At 35.0% G+C, this 27,897-nt stretch overlaps 1 protein-coding gene across 1 annotated transcript in view; it reads right to left on the bottom strand.

The window, feature by feature from the left end:
* Positions 1-27,897, bottom strand: part of dnt (tyrosine-protein kinase Dnt) — a 52,812-nt gene that overhangs the window by 3,608 nt on the left and 21,307 nt on the right. The window contains exons 2-3 of the mRNA XM_068770095.1: positions 8,060-8,187; positions 44-730 (exon numbers count right to left, since the gene is read on the bottom strand). Of these exons, the coding sequence (XP_068626196.1) occupies positions 44-730; positions 8,060-8,187 (815 nt within the window). The remainder of the gene's footprint in view (positions 1-43; positions 731-8,059; positions 8,188-27,897) is intronic.

The following is a 27,897-nucleotide window of genomic DNA, read 5'->3' as shown; positions in this document are numbered from 1 at the left end:
CTTCTCGTTTTTAACATAATTTTTTTTAAAAACTGATTTGTACCTGCACTTGTGATGCGTGTTCTGCTACGGTCTTTACTAAAACCTCTTGCTCCCTTCCCTCCTCATCAGCGTAAGTTCCTTTGTATACTCGACCGAATGTTCCCTCCATGGCCACCGCCCTTAGTCTAACACGGCACCTTTGTATTGTTAGCTCCGCTATTCTTTGCTGGAGGTCTCTGGCACGTTCCTCGGCTGCGGCGGCGGGGAGGGAGGTAGGGCGGCGGTAGCTGGTGTAGCTGGCAGCCGATTTGCATGATGAGTCCGGTAAGAAAGCGTGAGCATCCTGCTCGTCACTTCTCGCCCTGCGGAGCTTCCTAGCTCGCGCTCTGCAGGCGACGGCTGCGACTGCGGCTATCAAGAGTGCACCGCCTGCGCAACCAGCGCCTGCGTAAAATATATCGGCAGAAGTGGGCGCGTGCGGCGCGCTATCCACTCTCACCGCCGGCCGTGGCGCCTCCTTCAGGCAAATCTTCCGTCTACGGAAATGAAGAATCGTCGAAGAAGAACCGATCGAAATGTTGAGCGATATAGTGATGTTAACTTCTGCGGCGACGGTGCCCATACAAGGCAAGTCGACGCGCCAAGTCTGAGTCTCGGTCGGAACGTAGCCCTCGCTGGATATGTTAAATGTCGGTGGATGCATCGCCTCTGGTTCGGAAGCGACGTCCACGTGCAATGTGTAGGGCAACTGTAACAAAAAACACCTTTTAATTATCTGATATTCATAAAATTAAACTTTAGTTTATTACGAATACCCATATCTAAAGTCATTTCTTTAAGACTAAAATCAATTTATATAAACTGAATTCAAATTGATTTTTTAAATTTAACCGTAATTTTTCTTTATATTAGACTAACGACTATTATAAAACATGTTATATAGTCATTGCCCAAATCATATCATACCTTGTGGAAGGCTCTACAACAAAGCGTTTGGCTACAGATTAAAATACAACCAAACAACATATTTTGCGAACTTTAAAGAACCGATGATGTTTTTTTTAAGGTTGCCATTTAAAGGCATAGATAATATAACCGTGACATTCCATACCTAATGGTACGGACCCATCGAGATGTAACTGTAAACATAAACTGTCGGGGGACAGCGCGTCGCGGGTCGATCCCAAACTGTTTATTTGTCATCTTACTGCGGATCAAATGTCAAATATAATCCGAGAGAGCACGACCAGCATTCTTTATCAGACGTTCGTGCCCCTGACTACCTCGCTACCTACATGGAGGCGAAATTTCTAACCCAGCGCGTAATGTTTCATATCCAATAGAGCAACGTTCAACCTTTGGTCCTCTACAGGCTTTTGTGATTGACCCATCTGAAGTAATAAATTTGTGAACCATTTTGAATATAAATACAAATTTTTGATCTTGTAAATACACAATGAATTATTTTGTACGGTCGCATAAATGCAAAAAAAATGAATAATCATGATAAAAATTAAAAAAAAAAAAAAAACACACTACATATAAAACAGTAGATAATTTTTAATAGTTGCATTTTATCTAGTTTTACAATTTATGGACTTGACGTTATGGATGACGGTTTGGTGAGAAATATTAGTAAACACAAAAATATACGCAATGAATACGTTCATAGTTGTTTAATTTACTTTGTAACAGCTGAAAAAACACCACGGAAATCATTACGTAGTAATTTTTTTATACGATCCGCGATTCCTTGATTAACGTGACCGTGGCACCTTCGTCAAAAAATGTTGAGTACCACTGCAATAGAGCGATACGTGAAGGAATGTTTGCTGACAAAGTATAACATCTTATGTCATTTCGTGACCTAATTAGAAATCATATTTATTTTAACAGTATCCAATATCGACTAAAGAATATCAAACATATGTGTGTGTATATATATATGTGTGTGTGTGTGTTTATAAAGGATTATTCAAATGTTTTTAATACTTTATAACTTGAACACAATTATAAAAACAAGCGTATATTGAAGCGTCGATTGTATAAAAATACGGCAGGTCATTAATACTGCTAAACAGATATTCCTCGCCTCGAAATGAAGTACTTTTTATTATTCCTATAATTCTACTAGACACGATTCCCTGAATACATGACAAAGTTTGGCAGCAGATAAATGACGTGATTTAACAATAAACCTATGTATAGCTTAAAAACCTACCCAAATGCCTAAAGGTGATAGCTTTAAACTATGATAATAAGTCTAAAAATGTAATAGTAAGACTGATCAACCGACTAAAATTTCTACATCGAGAGACATTTTGTATAAGGGATCAAATCTAAATTACAATAGAGATATGAAAGATGAATAAAGCTTCTTAAATCAGGTTAAAGGGGCATAGAGCTAGCCACAGCGGCCCGCGTCTGCAGCAGCAAGTGGAGAAGGAAAGCCTTTGAGTAGAGACTCTACGGACTGATGAGTGTAGCGTAAAACGGCAATTCACAAGGTAGATATACCATGGCAATGTCGTAAGAAAACGCGGAATGCAGACCAACTGGTCACATTGGAAATCTATGAGAGACTTGTTATGTCGAAAAGTGGATGTTTTACTGTTGAAACGATGATGGGACGAAAAGATGTAGAGAACTTCCCAACAAATGGTCCAATCACCTCAATACAATTACTCGAAGTGAATAATACGTAAATATAAAATGAATAAGATGAGTAGACGCCCGCATATATCTGTAGAAATTGTAGAAAGCTTATCAATATCATCATCAACATCATCCTATATTATTTATACCAGAAAAAACATTTTTTTTAGACTTTTCGTCACGATCATATAAAAAATATCAAATGTACTTAGTCGTAAAACATACGTTATAAGCTACTTGTATTGCATGTAATTAGTGTTATTATTATTATTATATGGTTTTATATATACCTATTTTACAAGAACTGTCTCGTGTACGGTGTATGTATATAAAAACTGTTTAATTATCTCGATCTTTTTACATTTATTATGGTTGTAACACTGTGTTATTTCACACGATAGTAAATATTCAAATTATTGCGACTACATTACTGATCAAACATTAGTATAAATAAATTACTATGACAATCTATGCTTAGTACTGTAAACTGTAGCAGCTGAATAATATGATGCACAAAGGCTAATTGGTTACAAGGGTAAAAGCTTTAAACAGGGGAATGTAATGCTCATTAACTGTCAATTTTAAAATACAAATTACTACATTTCAAAATGAATTATTGTTTACAATCTGTCCTTGTAGACTTTGTACTGGCATAAGTTATTGGCTGATCCCATTCCAATATAAAAAATAATGTAACTTTGTTTCAGAGTTATCACTAAATACAGGTGACTAGAAATAGGTGTAAAATATTAAAATTTTTCGCTGACCTATGAGCTATACACACATCCATTTAAAGCACCAATCATCATGTATATTTTAGGGAACATGACTTTTATGTTAACAAGGCTATATTTAATATCTCTTAGTTGTTTATTGTTTACGATCTGTCCCTACAAACATAGTACTGCCAGAAGGAATTACCCTGTCGCATTCCAATAGAAAATATGTATTTTTTAGAGTGATCAGTTTCAAGCTTTTCACTGATAAATGAGGTATACAATCACTCATGTAGAGCTTTTACAAAAATCGACTTACATATTGATTTTTTTCCGAAAAAGTTTTAATTATTTATTATCTCCAAATATTGTTTACTGCGTTTAACAACCCTAATATTGATTAGGAATGTTCAACAAGACGGTAGTCAGGACTGACCGGTAACAACGAGGCAATTAAACACTCGCCGCGACATGCTCATTATAATGTGACTAATGACGGCGGCGTGGCGTGCGTGCTAAAACAAACATTATTCGCTGCGGGCCCTTTGCGCCGGTGCGAGCCGCGGAGGTGCGACAGCGTGGCCGTTAATTAAATATTATCACTGCAGTCGGAGCGCACAGACAATGGTGGCGCGATCGCTCATCGGCGCTAGTTAACCGGTTACCAAATATTTGCCGAGCGTAGTCAAAGGCGCCGCCGGCAAGCGGCAGGGCCTACCCGCGATCTGATACTGCCGCTCCCGGCACTAGCAAAGCTGCAAAAGCGTAAGCAAGGTTCAAAACTTAAAAGATTATATTACAAAATATTGTTTAAGTTGTTGTTGGTTTCTTCTTACTTTATCCACTTGCGTTACGATCTTGTGAGTTCATTCTCTGAATACGAAACGTGCCTCATATTGTTAGGATTTTTCTCCAAGAAAAGGCAAAATTACTCACGATGTTTTGATATGACCACTAACTGCTGGAGTGGTGATATTATAATTTATACACAAAATGCCTCCCGCTAAGAATTGAACAAAAGTCATAGTTTTTAACTATTCGGCTACAACCACTCGGTTTCATATTATTTATATGATATGTTTTATCATCATTATTTCAGCTGTAAGAAGTTCACAGCTGGGCACATGTATAAAACATTTCTGTATACATTTGATATCAACATCAAAAAGTCATATTTAATCAGAACGATTAAATCAACTTTTCATATGTTACATCTGTTTTCAAAATATTTATATTACAATATAGTGTAAATATATCTTATAAGTACATTGATATGATTAAGAACAGTCCGTTTGCGCCGAACATACAAATGGCGGCATAAATAAGCAGATGTTTTATTGGCAACTTTTGGAAATTATTATCGATAAAAAAATTTAAATTATTGTATGAAAATGTATATATAGGCAAACGCAACGCAACAAACCCCGCACGTCGACCCGCCAGGTGAAGACAATAAATGCACATAATATTTGGTTAGGGATGCAGTCTGTATAAACGATTGTCCGTTTTTCATTCGACTAACTCGATATTTGCATAACGAGTCGTCAATTTAAAAAAAATATGGAAAGTACACGCACTGCAGACGAGACAGCGTTTACGAATGCCTGGAAACGTCAATCATTGTTTTTATATTGCTCTCATAGAGGTGCTTTGTATTTACGACAAAATTATACGATTTGTAAGAAACACAGATAAATAAAATAAGACGGTTCCAGGTATGTTGCAATATAAAATTAAGTCAGGAATTTTAATATTCTCAGAGTTATATGCAAGCAAAATTTACAATCTAAAAAAACTATAAAGTTTTTATAGGTTGGTTAGTTGGTTTCCTATTCATAGCAATAGGAATCTCTTATAGGAGATATTTATATTGTCAGAATAATAATATTTATGACAAACGTTGTCTTTGTTGGCTATAAGGTGAACTACTTGTCGTCGGTGTTATACAATGTATATGTGTGCGTGCGCGTGTGCGTGTGTAAAGTACATAATGTCGGGACATTGAATTAAAACATTCTGTAAAATTAAGAAATCTATCTGATCATCATTTATCATTATCAACCTTCTCTATTTCTTCTACAATGACTTGTTGGAAGCAACAATTCTTACGCACATCGCCTCTTTTCCTTCGCTGCATTCTTCTATTATTATTATTGTTTCTTACTTTACAATTATTTGGTACACTGTGCCTTCCGGTGGGTGAGCTCCGAGGCCTGCCCTGCGTACTATGTGGCATGACCAATGCCACGACAACTTACCATTACTTTGGGCTGTATACTTTCTTTCGTCTACGGATCTCCTCATTCGATCTCGTAGCAAAATTGCTAACAAACTTTGGTTCTAAACCGAAGAAATTTCTGATAAACATCGGATATTTTGTTAGCGACTACAGTTCTACAACGTAGAAGCTACATTACAGTATTTTTATACGAAAAATTGATTGACCAAATTATAAACACAAGGGTTTAGATTTCCTAGTGCACTTGTGTAGAATTATTACTTAAAATGCCGGATAATTTTAAAGGGATATTCACAATAAACATGTGCTAATTAAATTCGCTAAGCTCTAAATCTCTTGTATGTCTGGTCGCGTTAATAAGCAGGATACGAGCGCAATTTATCCCGTAAGCGAACGCTTCGACAAGCAGGCCTGTAATCAAACAGGCGAGTGTATTAAACCAGTCTATGATCCGTCCAACGGGATTGTTATTGCGTCGATATTGATGCCCTTATCTGCGCTACTTCAATCACGATGCGAATAGGTTATGGGGTAAGCTAAATAAGTTTCTTGCTTACAATTTTACCAATAACTTTTTTAGTCAGACAATAAAAAAAAATTAGTTAATCTTTGGATGTTTGGTTGAGTAGGAAATAATAACTAAGTTAATAAACCCGTGTACCTGAATATAACATTTAGTTCGACGCTAAGCTACCCTCTTACGGAGACTTGCCAACTAACTTTGTTCGTCGAGTTAATTACAACTATCTAAGTTGGCGGTGTTTCTACAAAATTAAACCTAAATTCTTAAAGCCGCGCCGACGAGTCTTGTTATAAAGTAGGTTAACGAGAAATATAACGAAGTAAATATTTTAATATAAATTGACATTATCATTTCAGTTATAGGAGGTTCTGCATATAGGCATTCTCCGCCTGCTTCCACCGTTTTTTCGATGACCTTAACAATGTCTATTAAGGGTTGATAGGCCTACACTGCGCTTGGCGGTCCGTGGTCATTTTAACCAGTCGACTGCCTATGGACATATCTGTCTGCACTCCCTGGGTGCGTACGGGTTATATCTGCACGAAATAAAGTAGGACAACATTACATCGAATCGCCTAAAAAAAATATAGTATAAAATCGCTTGCTCTGGATGTACTACAGATCACAGGATCATAAACAATAATATTTCATTTATCATTTTAAAAAGTTCGTTCATGACACTGACAGGTGCCATCTTACGGCACACGAAGGGTTAAGGCTCCAACGGCCACAACTTTTTCGCGCTATGCGACCTCCCCACTGACATTTCAACTTACCAATTCGCTGGGCTGTGTGTATTACTCTAGCAAACAGATTAATTACGATTACATATTTCGTAACGATTTCGTCATGAAATTTCTCCAAGCATTATTTGTATTGGTCAATTTATCATATATCTATATGTTTACAACATCATCTACACTGATTACTAGTGTACGTCAAGAATGCCAAAGCCGAATTTAATAAAAACTAGAATCAAATTTATTTCCCCAATAATGATATATTTTAACTTACAATACGAGTGTTTCGAACTTGCCCACCTACGTAAACCCGCAACCAAATTATTCGGTAGTTAAAGTAATTTCCTCCAAAGCTATTGTGCATTATTACTTAAAAAAATCCTATGCACATTATTGCGTGACAATTTAGACACATTACACGAAAATGTATTGTGAACGTATACATACTTGCCTACTAAGGAGTAACTTATTTTCTGGAGCATACAGAAAGATATACATGAAAAATGAACATCGCGATTTAGTATATTTATTTCTTTATTAGACAAAGTGTTTTACTTATCGATACTTTTGTTGTATATAACATTAACGTTACTTCTTCGATAAACACAAGTCTCCCACAACGTTATCAACAGACTATTCAAAAGAAACTTATAGAGTATACATGCCGTTAAAAATAATACCCTACAACTTTAAATATAATCCTTGTTTATTCAGCGACCATACACAGAGATAAGGTTTAATAGTATTAAATCAAAACAACGCATGTTACCACTAGAATTATTTGAGGTTGCAACTAGCAGGCTGTAGATATAGATATATCAGCAGGCTGTATATATAGTATATAGATTCTTAGGTGGCGGTCGCCCGTTCCCTACCCGCGAACAGCACGGGCGAACCGAGATTGTATCCGGATCCATACGAGACTCCCTTGTGGTCCACGCTGCCGTCCCAAGCCGCATATACACAACATAAACACTATACAGCTATACTCGGGTAGAGTGGTTTACTACGTGCGAACATCGTCGTACAACTGGATTGCGTCTGTCCAACTTCTGTTTTTTTTACTTTCACGTAACCTTCCGCTCCGAGACCTGAGTTCCGATGATACTGTAAAAGTCCATGACACAGTAACAGCATGAACTTCAACCGAAACCAAGCAAGCAAGCAAGATATTTTATTGTTGTAAATGAGGTATAAAACTTACCGGTCTCCTAGTGAGACTCTGCCAAGTGAAATGTAGTTCGCTGATGGTAGCTGGCACCGGTACCACGAAGTTAAGGGCGTAAAAGTTGATTTGACCGTCGCGCACGTAGAATAGTTCCGCCGTTAGTCCTGCAAACAATAAAAAAACAAATATGTAATTAAAAATATACATAAAACTTTCCTAACAAGGTAAACGTTTTTTCAAAAGGTAATTAATTCGCCTTGCTTAAATAAAATTCAAGCTCCTTCGCATTTGCACGAACCTCCAGAAAACATAAGTTAATAACTTCTCTATAAAGATATTAATGTTTGCCGACAGTACTAATTTGTTGTAAAGTAAACGATCAAAAAGAGATCTACAATCGGAATGAATTGATTAAGATCTTTACGCGTATTTCTTAAAAGTCAAATATTTCAACATTATAAGTAGCAACTAACATCGGCGCAATATGCTGATCTGATAAGAATTGCAAGCCAGAAACTAAAAAGTCACTATTTTAAATTGAAATTTAACAATGATTTATGTATTTTCAACGATGTATATAAATTTACAAACTAAAAACTTCGTAATGCGTATTTGTTGAGCATAAATTTGGAATACTTGTTACAATACCGCCTCATTTTAAAAAAGCATATATTCCCGAAACTCGTAAGTTGAAACCAAAAGCATTGATGCCTAACCGGCGTACAATAATCAATACTCGCATCAATAACACAACGGGAGCAAAAACTACCGAGTTTTATGCGCGCGCGCACAATACAGCGGCGAGATGAAAGAACCGCGACACAGAGATGCCGCACTACTACGCCGCCACCTGTCTACAAATCATGAGAACTGGTCTTTGAAAATAAAATGAGATATTAAATTTAATTCTTGTTTTACATTCGCATTTATAAAAAGTTTTTTATTTATGAATTCCGCGAAATAGAAAACATAGTGGTAAATAATGACTTAGTTTAAAAAAAAAAACATAATAATTGTATACGTATGTATGTTGTGTTTATTGATGATGTTTACAAGTAATTCTTGAGATTAGACGAATAAAAAATAAATCATTTTAACATGTTTGTTGGTGGGAATGCGCCGTTTGCACAGATTTAATTGTTAGATATAAGAAGATTGTTTGTAATTGTATTGTATTGATTGTAACAATCGACAAAAACATAGTGGTGATGTCGACAAAGCTGACAACACACGTTCTATAAAGTAACACTATCTTGTCTAATTAATCTCTCTTAATAAAAAGTATTTAAATAAACCAAAACTGCGTAATATTAATAATCCCTTATCTAATTTTGAATTATTCATAAAATGTGTAGGTAAACAGTGAAATATAATATGATAATGTGAAATCTGATAAAATTTTAAATGGCAATAGGAGCTTCGTAATTACATCATCGATTCGTCGCATTTGGTATTTAATCGATAAAACTTCAAACAAGGCTGAAACTGCAATTATGCCTTGTGATAAAGATCAGTTCTCGTAAAAGATTTTAATGACAGCAACATGCTTGACACCGAACGATATCAAAAGAATTGTGTTAAAAGAAGCATAGATATCGCAATATTATATATATATACACAAATGTTACTAAACATTATTTCAACATGTATAATATTTTTACACGGTTTTTAATTAAGTAATTAATTTGAATTTATACGATATATTTTTGAGATATAAATATACACTGTTAAATATATGTGTTAATATGTCAATATTTCGTAAATCTTATTGTCGATATTTTCTTTTTAGGTGAACCTACGACATGGTCAAAGTCGCGGGAAGTCTCTGGAATCAGGCAGCACATGACCAATCATCATGACGATCTTTGGAGGTCTTTCTTGCAATGATCGGTAGATATGATGATGATTATCGATGATGACAACTTGAATTATTTAAATCGAAACCAACGCAATAAATGTGTATTGATTCTAGAATATAGTTTCATCATAGTTTTGTACAATAATAACTAAAACTACAGAATATCTGTAGCTCCATATAAATAAGGTGGGCGACCTAACACATCTGTATTTGTTTATGCGACAAACAGACAGCATAACATAATTAAATTTACACGCTCTCACTACTCAACCAGGGCACGAGGTAAGTAGTTCATTTATTTAATTAACGATAAAATCAATGGCAATTGATATTCGCCATTCTATATATATTGCACAGAGATTTTGCAACTAATGTGGTCACGTCTTTTTAGTAATATGAAAAAGATATTGATATAAATTAGTTATTTACACAACTAATAGCAGTATTTTAATAAAAATTTGAACAAAAAATAACGAACTATCAAAAGGTTTCATCAAATATAAAAATAATGTAAGAAAGATTATTTATGCGAATTATAATGTTATAACGTAATTTAAATTTATATTGATAATAATTTCCGACAATGTTGAAATTAAACTTGCTATGAATAATTTATTTTTAACTAACATCAACTTAATTAGTTTGCATGTAAATATATTAAGCAAAATTTAAATAAGAAACTAAAAAAGCCGTGTTTATTTAAAATTTATAATAGTGTATCTTAAAAATTGTTCACAATCATGTATTTCTTATCTTTAATGCAACAGAAGCAATATATTATTTCAAGAGCATAACAAACATGTTAAATTATATAAAACGTGAGTTATATTAAACATAAATATTTATAGATGATTCTCGGCGTATATATATATAGGTAGATATAATAAAGTGCACTATACACATTATTCTAGACATTTTAAATTAAGAATTATAAATAGTAAATTTGGCCGCGCGCAAGTTCAACTCTATGAAAGCGTGGGAGCTTTTCGATCTCTTCGGAATGAGAGAAAAAACATAATTACAATGACGATTTATAGCAGGATTTGATGAATGTAAATAAGCATACAAGCGACACCGCTTTAAGTCTGTAATTTTCCAGTTTAAAACGATTTCTGTGAACCCGGCGAAGTCGTAATAAATATGCCTCATTAACAGGCACTATCTTGATATATCATTTTTAAATGCATGAGTTTTTGCCATCCGCCTCTTTAACATCTAACATAAAATCATCGAAAATATTATTATAATCTCTAATAATCTTATCGATTATGATCTACTGTTAACGTACTTGTCAGTGCACATAAACAAGTTAACACTATATTATAAAAATATTTATACAGATTTTAATTCATAAATCTGTGTGTGTAAATATTATGTTTAATTAAGATAATCACAATATCATAAAATGAACATATATCTTATATAATTACATCATAATATTGCCAGAGAAATATCAAGTAATCGTAAACAACAACTCTTAATAGCAATTTTAAAATTAGGCGTCTGGTTCCAAAACCAATATGTCACAAAGGATGCCGATTATTTCTATGAGACCAGTCGGACCGCTATTTGGAGTGCTATAACCGCCCTTGTCTAAACAAGTTTGTGGATTTTGTGTGTAAAGCGCTCATGCAAATGAGCCAGAGGTCGTTGGCTATGATTAAAGTTATAATTTTAACACCTTAACGACTGTTTGTCCAACGCGGCCGCTACAAATTAAACAATAACTGAGCATGCGCACGTAACAGGTGTTGTAACGATCATATAAATGAATAATGATTTCATACTCAAGTTGCAAGTGAAAGTCACGAAGCGCGAAGTAAAAATCTTATAAATATAGGTATTATTTTTTTTTTACTGAATGATATGTTTTACATAGATCCAGTCCGTTGAAATAGTACATTGGCAACCCGAACCGAGTTTCCTCCGGGAATATTCGAGCTTCGCTACCTTACAAGTGGCCTTAGGCTAGGCGCCTTTTACGCCCTGCCGCCTGGAACCCGTGGAATTTGCATGTCGGAATGAAAAGAAAAAAGGACATGTAACATTCTTGTTAAAAGTAGTGTTATAATATGAATGATGTATCTGAGTGTCCATATAACTTAATTTCCGAAAATATAATACTGTTTCCTCTCTATTTTTGGCTGATAGACACCCACTGTAAGGTATACGCTTCCCCAAAGATATGCAGGGATATACCATAATAGCCACGCTTGGCAATCGAGTTGGCGATCGCAATGTGGTATTATAGGGCGCAGAGAACACTGCTGTCTATCTTCATAATACAAAAGTGGTTATGTAAAACTCAAAAGTTTAGTAGGAAAGAAGGAAATAAAAATTGTAGTAAAAGCATACGTAATAATTGAAATAGTAACATAGTATCTAAAGATATATAGTTAATCGTAGACAGCTGAAATATTACGAAACAATTAAACAGGTTTTTTCTACGAATCGATATCGAAATGTTAACAAGTCCAGTTTTTAATAACAACTCCTTGAGGATCTTTGCAATTAAATTGAATTATATATTAGTTTAAAGAAACGTTATCAATTTTTAAACTTTTATTTATCTACTCACATATGTAAATATTCAACATATATGAATGTTAAAGAGGTTATTAAAAACCAAATTAGGAATAAAGAATTAATAAACTCGATGGAAAAAATAGGTTTCTTTTCATCCATCACATTTTATAGCAGACTTTCAAAGTGTTTTCCTTTTAAATTTCATTTGCATAAAATAATCGTTGATTAAATTTAAAACCGACACAAACTATCACGGTTAGTTACCAAAGTAAAAACAGCGGAATAATTAAAAATCGTTAATAAATTGTTTCCACGAAATTGGAATTTGAAACGGATTAAGATTTTAATGGCCACCTACAAAGCCGGGACACGGGCGGCACGAGAGTCGTCATCTACGATTTTGATGAGGCAATAAACGTGTTGCGTAGGACCGTTGCTTTTGTTGCATTCTCTAGTGGCGGGCGCTATCCAATAAGCAAATACAGCGCGACATCTTCATTATTCGAAAATTCTTTCAACTATTCAAAATGAACAGGTCGATGTCTACATAACACGAAGTTTTATGCAACGTAACAACACTGAGCAAAATAGTAAATAGTACGAACTCTTTAAAACTCTTTATAAATCCTACCGAAAATCAATTGGAATTCTTAAAAATACGATTGAGTTTGTACGCTAACTGTATATTCAATACAAATTTTCATCAAATTAAAAATATCTTTATTCAAGTAGGCACAAAATACGCACTTTTAAATCGCAAATTTTTTAACATTATAAATAGTAAGCTACTACCGGTTTGAAAAGCTATTCTGCTAAAAAAAGCCGTTCAGAAACTCGCAGTTAAAATTAAAATATTGTCAATGTAATAGAAAATAAATTCATTACAAATAATCTTGGTAACACGTTATAATTGGTACGGAATTAAAAATATAAGAATTTCGATATCTATAAGGAATGCGGTACAACACTAATTCCGACACCGTCGAAAGCCATGCGACGGCTACTGTGTGCGGGTCGTTTGAAGCGGCGGCGAAATCCAAATGAACCACTTGATACGACAAATAACTAGAGATAACCTGCGCCGCCTCCGACGGCGCCCACTTTTTGCCTCTTTTACCGATGCTAGAGGCCGCTGTTTCAATTCTTATCGCGGAATCCGACAAAGCTGACGCCGCTAGAAACTCTGTCGGCGACACTAATGAGAAACCAAGCCTGTACTTTATCATGATTCCAGAAGGAAATTGGTGTATTAAGGTATTAACTTCGCTGGTTCTTACCCAGACAAACAATTTTTTAACTACCGCACGGTTTACTTATCATTTTATTAAAAAATTTCATTGCGTAATCATCATCTATGAAAACCTACTGATCCATAGGGAACTCAACGAATTTAAACTATTTCAGAATTAAAAACGTGTAAAGGTAATTTAAGTATAGGTAAGGATTGTACGGAAATTTGGAGGGAAATATATACAAGGAGAATGTTCCTGACAATATTATAGAGAAATTTACATTTTGATTAGTCAGTATAGAATTATTAAAGAAAAACATATTAAACATTCCCGTCACTTCGATTCTAATACGGCATAGAATATTTTGGATTGTTATTTGGATAAAGTTTGTGGTATTTATGATCGAGTTTTCACGCGTGTTCTTGAATTTTAAGGTAATATTCACCAAAGGCAACTTTTCCCTATAAACGTCACATACTTTGCCGATTTTGTAGTACGTCCAAAATATAGTACTTTATTGCCATATTCAAAAACGAATAAGATAAAATATAAATATAAGATAATATAGAAACGATAAAAGATGTTAACACGTTATAATTCCAAAAATATTACCTCGATTATAATGGATGTTCATGAATTTAAAATCAACACTATTCTTCTTGAATCCAACTTAAACATGTCATAAAATAGTCATGAATAAACAAACAGATTAAAGTACGTCTACACATTATTTAAATTTAAAAACTTATGGCCAAACAAATGACTACTCACGTAATTCTTACTATTTAATATCGCGCGAAAAATCACGCGCTTCTCAGCATTAAAGCATTCGCACCTACGCATAAAGCCTTCATTATGTACGTGCAAAAAACCATTTGTAAGGAACAAAATAGGCGGCGCACAATGGCGGCTGATATTTCGTATAGAAAGCTCCCCTCTGAAGGCGCGTTGGAAGGATTTTAAGGCATAACAGAGGCATTATTGAGAAATTATGCGGACGAGGCGCGCAAGAAAATAAAATAGAGTGCAGAGGTGACGCGGTAAATAAAGGTGTGTGGAGTTATGCACTCGAGTCCGTCGAGAGTTCCAGGGCCGAGACGAGGGGACAAAAAAATCATCGACATTTATTATTTAACGCCTACGCGATCCATTATGCGTAGTAACTCGACACTATAGACGGGGAAAGAACAAGCGAACGCCTCGGCACACACGGGAAACCGCTAAATAAATAACTGTTTAACATTTTACAACTGCCACATCCCATCAGCGCGCTTGATAATGGTTATCATAAAACGTACACAACGTGCTCGGAATAGCAGTGGACGTCTCGTAAAAATCTTCGGGAATACATAAAAACGCGTATTTAGGTATTACGTGTTGCAATGGCGACAGCTTTATTGGCCGATACCGGAAAACGGCGTCAATGAGTAAGGCAGATCGCACACCATACCATTGTCTTGATAGGCAACGGCAGAACTTATTAAGAACTTATACATATATACATACATATATTTTTAGATAAGAGTAAGAGTAATATATAACTGCCATCCTAAACAATCAAAAATAAAGTTTATTTAAAAATTTATTGCTTACATATACTAGTCTTATGCAAGGGAAATTGTTGTTTCTTGCTTACAGAAAAAGTACCGTGGTTTATCGACTATCGATAGTTCTAGACAATATATATAAATGTGCAAACAGTGGCAGTCTAGCGATTAACGAATGTCTTATGATCATAGATTGCGGTTCGATTCTTGGTAGGCGGTTCACTTAGTATGAATTATAATTCATACTAAGTGAACTTACTTACTATTTATATATAAAATCGCTACTTCTCAGAAACAGGAAAGGAAAATATCGTGGCGAAACTAGCCTTTTCTATCAGCCGTATATCTAAAATATGTGCGACATACACCAATCTGTACAAGGTCCACGTGGTATACTACCCACCCATTCAGTCCTTCTCTTGTGGTTCACCAGAGGGAACGTCACAAGGCCAATAACGAACACACATTCAAACTGTGATCTGAAACCATGTTTAATTCTGTTTTACCCGCACTAAAATACTTACTACTAACATTATTGTTACATCGGGGTCGCACGTCTGCGAGCCGGCCTAGCGTTGTCTACACAGCGTTTACATTACGCAGGCACAGAGCAGTGATTTACGTAAATAATGGGCCGCGATTGCGCGACAGAAGCGCAGTCCAAATTCGTCCGTCCGTAAACACCGCTGCAGTTCTGCCTCGTAAACTAAACGCGAAATATTTACTATCAAGCGAAACATCAAAGGGAATCGTATATTAAACTTGTTCACAGCGCCTAATCTAAATATAGTCAATCGCAAATCAATATATTAACGCTATTTTTCACCAAAACAAAACACTACATAACGATAAAATTCAGTCATTTAACATTTGGACTTAACACGACTTATTGATCATCGACTTTTTTTTAAATCAATCTAGGTTTTGACTTTGCTTCGCAAGGTATTATAGTTGTGGAGCAGAAGTAAGAAGTAACTCCACAACGACACATAAATGAGATTTTCAATATATATTAAACTAAATGTATTGAAACATTACGATGTCTCTTAAACCAATATACATTCCTTTCACCAAGGAGAGATAAATATATTAAGTGTGGCAAAGGATTAAAGGCGATATACAGAAGGTACGGAAATAAAAGCAACAATAGTGAAAGAAAATATAGAGATGTAAGAATATAAAATGCCAGATATTATGACGGATAAAAAAAGAAAAATAAATAAAACTATACTGAATAACTTTGTGAAATCATAGTCCCTGTTTCGAAAACGATAGAGAAACGAGAGGTCCCTGAAATTGAGGGCATAATAAAATAGCAAATCAATCATATTTATCTCTAATACTAGTAATGGTGTTGCGGATGACCTGGAAGATCTTTAGAGTAACTCTTACTTCTTGCTTACAAGCTTCTCGTGCAGGAATATCAGGCCTGGTAGAGATTAGCTAAGAACGGATTCAGACGACATTCCAACCGTAAGGAGAGTTGAAAAGGAGTTCTTTAAAAAAAACATATTTTCAAACTACACCTTTTATGGGTATGAAATTTGGCCAGAATATTTATATGGAATATTCAAAATGACCAAGAGTGAATTTTATGATATTACGCTACGGCAGGGCGTGACAAAAAGCGAGCATGGGACACTTCACATAAAGGAAAACTTTACTTTGTTCATATTACTATACATGTCGTCGTTTCAGCCCATAGACGCCTACTGCAAGGCGTAGATCTCCCTCGAATTATCTATGGGGAGATATACAAGAATCGCCACGCTTAACAGGCGTCTTGACGATCGTAGTGTGGTGTTATGGTACGCGGAGAGCGCTGTTGTCGAACTTGTTTATGAGCAGTTGCAACCCATGTAATTAATACAGATTGTTTTAAATATACAACATTTTATTACATTTAAATGTATACAGATACAGAGTACTAATCTAGATAAACAATTTAACTAAACAAGCCTGTGTATAAATCTATTTAACATATCCAAAAGAGTTAATAAGATTATATAAACTCATATAATTCTATAAAGATTTTGATTTCATGAATTAATTTTATATCAGGATAGACGAATTGAATCTTATTAGTAGATATCTTGTAGTGTTACAGACATGTGAAAACTCAAGTATTTTCATACTAAAATAACTGAGTAAAGTGCTGCTAAAATTAAATTAACCTGATTTATGTTAAATAATTAGTACATACTAAAATTTATAAATAAATAATTAAATTATTTACATGTAAAAAGCATTGAACCCTCGTACGCGCTGACAGTTCAGTAACACGGTAGTTATTACCTGTAAGCGTAACAAAAAATCACAAAATAAGGTTTCCCATTACACAGTCATCAGTTAATTTAACACGCGAGTAAGTCTCTTTGCTTTTATTAAAAGACATCCCAATCTTACCGTTGATAACAAGTTTGAGCGTGACTACATACTGAGGTTCAAAAAAAGAAATCAAACAAATTGATTTTTCAACATACGTTTATTAAATAATACTACGAATTAGTTAAAGAAAGACGCTAATTTTATTGTAATTTTATCGACTACAATTAAAAACTACTATTATTCAATAGTATGTTGGTGTGGAATGAGATTCGCCGCTTCGAAACTCATTTCAGTCGTCGCCAAAATATAACAAACACACGTTTTCGTTCTAAATGATTTTATAGCAACATGATAAACGTAAACACAGCCTGCACGATTTTAACAACCAAATTCCAGTGAATCCAGAAAAAAGTGTATACACTAATACTGCCGTCGTGGTTACGTTCCAAAACAACAAGACGCAAATTGAAACAACGCAAAGTAAATTATAATTTTCTATAGCAAACCTTGTAAAGGCACGAACCCAAAACAACGCAACCTGGAAAATGTAACGACGCACAGTGAAAATTAGTACTAATTAAACAGCGACGCGACTACGAAAAAAGCAAAACGAAACCACGCAAAGCGAGTTATTGGTGTACTTATTAATAATAGACTGAAAAATCTATATAACCTTGTTGGGATCTCTTGGAGTTCATAATTTTTTACATACGTGAAGTTCAATGTTGTTAAAGTAAACTATTATTACGAACAATTCTAATGCCGAAAAGAGATGGCCATTCGAATTCGGAGATCTCCGAACCGTAAAAACGAACCGCAGTCAAACCGAGTGCACTCAAGTGAGAGACGCTGGTTTTTTATGAAACCTTGCCGGATGTCAAGCTGGTAATCCGATACGATGACGTTGAAGAAATGATTTAGTTTTTAAACGACAATATTCTTAATTTCATTGAAAATTTATACTTAAATTTGTCGTGTTAAAGGTATAATTCTCTTTTATAAAAATAAACGTAGATCTAGCTACGAAGGTGTCTACATCGAAGTGTTATCTTATAAAATCAAGAGGTGCAAAAGTACTAGCAACATTAAAGGCGCGTGGGGGAACGAGAGCTTCTCAAAGAGCGTAATGCGTGCAATCATCAACGCCATAGCTCACCGCTACGATGCTACGCGTCCCGTCTTCCCCTATTCCATTAATTAAATCACTACAATTACAAAAACATTTCTTGAATACGCTAACATAGATAAACACGGTTTTAATTAATATAGTTTTACATGCAAATACATGCCCAAGTTCATGTTTACATTATTTAATTATGATAATAATTAACATTCTATCGCCATGTACATAGACAAATTTGAAGATGACTGGATAGTTTTGACTACAGAATGTGTTATCTACGAATGTAGATTAATACTGATACAAGTAAATAGGAGAAATGTTTTAATAATAAATAATAAATAAGAAAATGATAGTAATAGAAAGCGTTACTTCAGATTACTATATATTAAAATTAATCATTATTTTAATAAATAATGGTAAAGATAATTCTGTCCCGGCAGACTTTGCAATCCTGTTGCAATCCTACATATAAAATAATTAAATGAAGTATTTCAGAGTAATTACGGTGTTGTTATACGCAGTGATTGGAAGTAATTGTAAAGGCTTTAAAGCGATAAATGTATAATAAAATAAGTAATCTGACAGCAAACGAACCATACATTATGTAAGCACGCGCTCTGCATCTTCAGTAGTTCTTTGATATAGTTTTGTGTCTTGAACAAAATAAAAACAAATAAATCTACACACAGGTTTAAAAATAGGCCTCTTTGGAACTGAGAAATGATGGATGCTGGTTTTTGCCCGCGTGCCCGAATTCGGGACCAAGCTAATCCCATCGAATTAGTTCGACACGCGGGCATCGTTTCCTGATTTTTTCTTCTGGAACGACGTCGACCAGATGTCTATTTAGTCCCCTACCCTTAATTAGGTGCGGCGAAACGAAACCGGCGGTTAATTTAAAAGAAATACGTCAATGTCTTCATCTGAACAGTTCGAATATAAAATCCGATTATAGGATTTAACAAGACTTTTTTTAATTTTAAATTTTGGAACGGCCTGTATTTTATCTGTCAATAAGATAAGTGTAATTTTGTTAACAATAGAAAAAAATTGTAACTATATAAAGGATAATAACTTAAAGGTGAAAAAGCTTAACAGGAATATCGCATTAATTTATTTATTTTTATATCAAAATGCGACAGATCAATAACTTCTAACAGCACAAAGTAAGCGCTAACAGATACAAAAACATAATCAATCATCCAATATAATTATAAATCATATATATCCTAGATATGATAAGACTCTAATTAAAATTTATGAGAAGGGTGGGTCTCACCACAGCGTCATTCACATTACATACAATGACATTTCTTAAGATGATGAACAATACGTGATATCACAATGTTACAAGCAAGCCACATTACTTAGTATTGGGTAATCATTCTTTTCTTGTGTTCTAAAAAAAAACGAAACATAAATCGTAAGCGTTATTAAAGAGCATTGCGATGGAATAACCCTAACGCGTTACAAATATTTTGACGTCGCGATTCTGTTCAGCGTTCAGATGCGTACGTGCGTTCGGAAATGTTTGGGTACTCGGGAGCGAGTGCCGGAATATCAACAGGCGTTAATTAAATATTATCCGGCGTTATCGTGCGCGTTAGCGATACAATAAACAAAATGGTGGCAATAAAACAAACACGACCCGTTTACTGCGGCTCGTGTAGTACGCAGACGGATTTATTTCCTATCTTTGGGAAGTGGCGCTTCATAAGCAAACAGTATCCATATGTCGATATTACACTTGGGTTTTTACGATATGGTAACAAAACCAGAAGTAGTCCTATTTATACAGATGGAAGGTGGAGGTGTAGGAACAGGAGATCCGCAGAAGAATCAAAGTCACCGACATAGCTCGCAGATTACTCGTTTGAAGTGGCAGTGGGCAGAAGACATTGCGCATTTGGCCAAAAGGTTTCCTGGTGGCGATCACGAGACGGAAGACGCAGGGTGGGTAGGCTCCCCGCTAGCTATACCTACGACATAACCATGGTCGCGGAATTTCGCAAGATGCAAACAACGTAATACAGGTCATTTTGGCGATCCTTGGAGAAAGGCCTTTGCCTTGCGGTCGACGTGAATGAATGTATGAATGAAATATGTGTAGCATCAAAATTAACCAAAATGTAGAAAAAAAACCTTCATTTTTAAAGTACTTATCATAGAGAAGCGTTTTTTCCAAAAGTTTCTATACATAACAAAATTTATCTTGTTTCATGACTCGAAATTTCTTTGAATTTTTGATCATAATAATATATATAAACTACGAACAGTCTGTATACAGTTGAAGTACAGTTCGACGTATAAATTTTCTCACAACAAGATCGTACAAGTGTTTTGATAACACACATAACAGATGTTGTGTGTAAATATTGCAGTCTTTAATCTTAGTCCGTAAACTACAGAGGCGGCCTATCGGGACGCGATATATTAATTGTCGTTTACTCGCTGCGTTGCGAGACTACGTTGAAGTAAATAGAAATTTACTGGAACACGTGTATAGTGGATTGGCTGGGAACTAACTGCAGTTGTTCCACAGCCGTCATCCATGAATTGGCGCAGTCTGTTAAACTACGGAGCTTAATGCGGAGCAGTTCTAGTGTGAAAGCCCGTTTTGTCGCCGCAATCCCAGTTGCCACGTACGGTTTTACATTTAAACTTGTTTGAATTTCAACATTAAACGGCTTTTAGTGCAAATGAGATGGGATTTTTATAAACGGAGTTTAACAGATGAACCAAGACTATGGCACTCGTAGAAAGGAATCCCTTGAGCGCAAGGGTCAATTAATCCACTAATTTATGCTCAAATAAACTACTATTACGTGTCTTTATATAGTACTAACGAAACAGCTATACCACGCCATAGAAAAACGCGGCGAATTGGCGCTGACAAAACGGAGCAGCCGATATATATGGTAGCGCTTTAGTAAGGTAACCTTGTAAGCGCTTAAATACTATTAAATTAACCAAACCAGTGAAACAATCTTTAATGTTTCTTGTACCTGTTTATTACAATTTTCATTTCTGATAACCCTACGCCTACCAATAATTCGTCTCCTTTGTCTTAAGGTCTATCTATTGTCAATATAAACTTCTACATAAACATAACTGTTATTAAAACAAAATCTAACAAGTTCAAAACAAACATATGATAACAATATTTACCCAAATAATATATTAATTGTTTATACATATTAAACACAATTCTTTTTCCAATCCAACAAAAGGTTGTATGAGAAATTGCATAATGCAAATAAAATCATCAGATAAGATAAATGCACAAAAAATATTGGGCAAAAAAGAGTGTATACGTCTATAAAATTATAAGTAAATACTTAAGTAATAAAGTAATTAAGACAAACAAATAAGTAATTTAAAGTAAGCATATATATTACATATGCTACAAGCCTAATTTTGCAATCCATCTAAAGTTCGTTTAAGAAATTGTAAAATGCGATAATACCGCCAATTGGACTACTATATTTTTATTGTCATGTTTATATCTGGTTTTTATAAGATGTACAATACAAGAATAAATAAATAAATAGCGTGCATTTACAAGTGGTAAGAGTCGATCGAGTTTATTCGAGAAATCGCGGTCAGCCAACTACCGCAAGTTTACCGCTCTAATATTGAAGTGCATTATATATGTTCAGTTCCTTTAATAAATCAGTGTTAACGCAATACGTCTACGCACTCACATATTTCATAATCCATAGTTATATAGATTCTACATACAGTCTTAGACTTTTACATTGTGATAAGTGTAACTTGAAAACATTCCTTAATGATTAGTGCAATAGACCTAACATACAGTAATAATTCATAGGTAAAAAAAGTCACCCATTTCTCTCAGCACCTCAAGTAACGTTCAAGTGTGGGACAGGCAAGACAGGTCGGCCAAAAAAAAGTCACGGACCCCGATCGTGACGTGTTTGTTAATGTTGCGGGTTTACGCTGTGACTCTCAAGGATTGTGGTTTGTATCCTTTAAATGAAATTACCTCGTCCCATGTCTTTTACGAACGAGCATAGAATGCAACAGCACTCAATGGTTATGAATTTTTAAAGGGATTTTTGTACATGCTTTTCAGTACTGATAAGGAATTATATCTACTTCCTTATCTTACAATTTTACATATAAAAAGATTGTTATTGTTCAACCTGAACCTCTGTACCGCTCGCTACATATATAATATTGTTTTAACATTGTACTAGAAAAAACTTAAACTTTGCTTTATTACGCACAAAAAAAAACTTAAACTTTGCTTTATTACGCACAGAAAAAAATTAACTTTAAAAAAAATACGACAAATTTGTTAGCTATCAGTTTTACTGTAAAGCGTTGAAACAACACCTTACGTATTTTTTCACACAACAGGTAAGGCTGCCATTTTGACATCATTGAAAACGCATCCTTATTTCGTTATTACAAATCAATGATAAAGATTGTCCACATCTAGTAGTCATTTTCTCCGGCAAATAGTACATAAAATTATACAGGTTTTTAGGACATGAAAACGCCCCGTCACGTATAAAAAACAGAGAATCTGATAGAACTGTAATTCTTATGAAGTTCATTCATTTCTTGTTACCTGCACTCAAACTGTTTAAAGTTACGTACCGACAAAGATAAGACTTCGGTATTAAGTGTTACTTTAAGATTATTTTTACCCGTGTTGATCATTGGTAGCGTACAGTATAAATATAGATAAACATTCGTCGTATTCGAAAGGACTTGGATCGTTTCCATAGCTTATCGGGGATTAGGTCAATCCTAAAGGTTATCGCACAGTAGTCTTCACCATAAAAATTGATTATTTATCAACGACGATACGTGATTTATATTCTATGCTGTTATCAATAACCTATACGTAATATATCAGTCGATTATATTATCGCAAGGGCTTCTGAATATTCACATAGATAATCGTTTGATAAACGTTTCTTACAAACATTTGAAATATTAAATATTTTATATTGGATATGACCTATGCAATACTTTTAAATATCTATTTTATACAGTATGGAAAGCTTTTTATTTCAAAAGAGATTTTCCACCGTCCACCGCTGGACTTAGGCTTTGTGGCAACATAATGGCCACTACGAAACACATAACTCCCGTATAGTCATTCTGACATTTCTCATATATATGTCTTTCACAGACATTGACTATACAGACTTGTCCTCTGCTAGGACGACGTACGCTTGTGGCTAAATTATTAAAACATTGGATATATAAGCATTGGAGTGAGAACAAACGGGAGTTTTAATTCCTTATCACCTCCCAAATCCTCCTCATGACTTTCCAATAAACCTGGTATGAAGCAAAACCTTAATAATGTTTTTATGATCATTATTGAAGCCTCTCGTACCCCCTTTTATGTTGAGGATAGGGACTATTTTCTCATGAAATTTTTCTACGTTTCATTTTTTTCTTACTTTTCTTTTATCCTACATATGCTTTCTCATTCGTCTACCAAACTTCACATTATATGACATAAAACTTCATATTTATTCCTTGTATGCATCATTTATTCCTCACCAAATAGCCCAAATTATTACAGGTAAATTTTCCCTTAAACTATTAAATTACTATTTTATTTGTTCTCCACGCTATGTAACTTGCCCACTGCCACATCACTACCTAATCCGCTGGGCTAAATTAATTATTTTAGTTTATCCACAGATCAGTTCTCATTTCTGATTCAATCTCGTAGAAAAATGCCGAGTTTACATCCCTTTGCCAGCAACCAAATGTACATATGTGTACGTATTATTTTATCTATACATTTTTAAAATAAACAAACACCAAAAAACACACAAGAACATTGGTTTCCCGCGAATTGACAAAAGCCACTTAAACAAACAGTTGCGCTATGAACACAGTTCCCAAAAACTCACATGGGTTTTGTCAAACAAAACTAAATAGAAGCAGTTTGTCGAGTGAAGGTGTTCAATAACAAAGCACATGAACACGCTCATCAAATATTATACGAACGCGCTTTACACCACAGCTCTCCAATATGGCGGATGACAGGAGCTCCATATTTGCATTCGAACTTAGGAAGGCTGTAAGGAGAAAAATATTAAAAGGAAAATATTTCTACCTTCATTTCGTATCGTACAACGTTTTTGTAGAATAACATTACACGAAGCACAAATGTGTTAGTTTGCACATATTTGCTTTTAAGAATAAATCCTTTCATAAACTTCAGAATCCACCTCCAAATAGCGCCGTGATGAGTACAGGCCAAACTATTTTGAAATGATAATTCATTACAGCCTTTATACGCTCACTGCAAGACACATGTCTCCCCCAAAGATATGTAATGTATACCATAATCGCCACGATCAGCATGTAGGTTGGCGATCGGAGTATGATAACATGGTACGCAGAGGACGCTGCTGCCGAAACTTGCCATCCATTTTATACAATTCACACTTTGCGTATTAGTTGTACAGGATTGCCACAGCTCACAAGTTTCTAGAGTATGGGTAGCAGCATCTTTTGCGTACCATTATACCATACTGCGGTCGCCAACCAGCCAAGCCTAACGATTATGGTAAATCCCCCATAGATATCTTTGAGGGAGGCTTTACGGCTAGTCTATGAGTGACGAATCAAAGAGTTTCAAAAATTGCAAGGGAAAAAATTTTATCACATCATAAAACAATCAAGCTACGGTCCCTTGCTAAACAGAAACATTACCAGACAAACTCAAACCAGAAAAACTCTGATTTCTATAGACTACAACAAAAAAACAGTACAAAAGAAAATTTCAAGTACGAAAAAATAAAATTAAATCCGCAAATCCTTCAGCGTTTAAAACAATTTGCCACTTCAGACGAACAAATACGATCCTGGCTGCAAGCGCGCCAGGAATAAATTAAAAAAAACGAGTAAAATTTGAAAAAAAAATTTCAGCTGGACAAGAGCAGGAAGAGAACAGTTGGCGGAGGGCACTCGAGGAGGGCCCTCCGAGCGGCCTGCGTTTACGCCTGCACCTACGAACAACCGCTGCCATTGTGCTGTAATCTTTGTAATTACAACGTTGTTTTGTTGGAGAAAAACAATGTTCTTAAAATTGTACGGAGAAAAATTCATAATTAATTTATACTGCATATATTTGTCCAACGCTATTATTTAATCAGGTACTACATAGGGGGAAGATACCACAGTAAGATTAATTTTCATAATCCGGTTTTATTACATGTTAATAAATTTTAATATTTTAAATCAATAAAAATTATGAGTTAAACTCTCAACATTAATATGATCTAACAACTGTAGGTTAAATCTACATTTATTTTTCAGAGATAAGTTTTTCATATAAGAGTTTAAAAAAGGTAGATCTTTTCGATATGAAAATTTAAATATTATAATCATAACCATCATGGTAGCCCAATGAAAAATTGATAGCCAATAAGCGTTACCGGGCAGTGTAACCAGAAATTATAAGTTGGCAACCGTTCAGAGAATAATTTACAGCGCACGCCCAGCACGGGGAAATCGTAAAGTTTTAAACGTCGTCTGTAAAGCAAACAATGGGCGAAAAACAAAAAGGGGCAAATACACGGCCGGAGTAAACGCCCGCGCCCTGCGGCGTTTACTGCGTCGTTGTGCGCCGCCGACTCTTTTTTTTTAAATTTTAATAACTGAAACAACAAGACTTTCTTTAATAAAGTGTTACGTTGCCGGCATTTATCTAAAAACCTAATTTAGTGCTTACGTTAATCCATATATTTCCTTAAAATATTATTAATACATTACATTTACACGTAGTGATGAAGTTAAAGATTATACAAATGTACGCTCAATATTGCATATTTATTTTTACACGAGTTACGCAAAAAACTTTTGGTAACTAATAATACTTATTACTTCTTGCCTATTTGGCAAACTCAGTCGCTAAAGGAGACATAAATAGGACTATGCTGGGCACTTCTCAACGAGATCGAATCTGCAATGAGAAGATCCGACACTAACGAAAGGACCCGATATAAAGTAGCGGAATACAGCCACACAGCGCGTAGAACAAATGGCCGTTGGAACCTTAGGGTTCTAGCATAGAGATGGTCTCTATGCTAGAATGCACCAGCAATCAGACAGAGAATCTAGTTACGGTTGTAGAAGAACGCTGGTTGCGGTCCACATCCAACCGGTTCTCTTTGAAATCCGAATACGGCAGGAATGGTAATGAAAGATAAACTAATTATAAAGTTTAATACTCGAGAAAAATCACCTTATAAATAAAAGGTACATAATCTGTCAGCGACTTGTATTGGGAAGCGATTAGTGGTTCCAATTACACGGGTCTCGAAAAGTCTCCGTGACTGTACGAGGCGGTATCGTCCCCGCGTTGCGATTCGTTGCACCTTAACTAGCCGTAACTACGTGATTACCAGACCAACGTGAACGAGACGGAAGCCGATACTAAAAAAAACGTTTAAGAAATCTATAAAGAATTTTTTGTTTCTTTTTTAAACTGCCTTAAGCAATCTATTTGATCGGAAAAAAATGTATTATCAGCCTTACAATACATCTTTTATAATTAAATTAAATAACGTCTCGTATTACATACACGAGTGTAATCTGATAGTTGGTGTTATGTACGCATAAACAAGTATAATAAAATTATTTAAATGGTCGTCCAAACACCTGCTTATGTTAATTCTAATGTGGGAACGTTTAATATTCACGATACGAATCGAATGACAAACAAAACAAATTCAATTTATTTTCCAACCATCGTCGCGGTCTAACATCTGTTTTGAATATAAAACACAACACGTACCCGCGTCCCTTATTAAAACCACAATAAAAAGCCCTAAAAAAAAGAAGCCGCATAAAAACAGCCTACACGGGCATGGAGATCTTAAATTTGATCTAACGACCCTGAAGGAACCATTATTATTAATAACCGATGTCTAAATAAAACATACGACTGAATTTGGAAAAAAGGACGGGTTTTTTTTTTAATTTAAGACATTTATTAACACTGGCAGACAGTGGATCGAGATAAAACAAACATGGCAAGCGGCGCGCGTATAAACATGTCGTTTATCGTGGGAGGCTGTCACAACACGCGGTCAGAGGATACTGTGCCCTGACGCACCGGTAAAAGCTCGAGGAGACACCCCGTAATGCGACGCGAGATTTTATCGCGACATTGTAAGCCTACGCACGCCATCGTAATCACCCGCGCCGCGGATGCCCGTGCACCAGATATCTGATATCATTTACCTATGATTATC

Source organism: Battus philenor, unplaced genomic scaffold (genome assembly GCF_028537555.1).
Source record: "Battus philenor isolate CCGP_79_NKW_IND1 unplaced genomic scaffold, ilBatPhil1.0.hap1 SCAF_3, whole genome shotgun sequence".
NCBI lineage: Eukaryota > Metazoa > Arthropoda > Insecta > Lepidoptera > Papilionidae > Battus > Battus philenor.
Note: the sequence above shows the minus strand (reverse complement) of the source record. Positions and strands in the feature narration are given on the sequence as shown.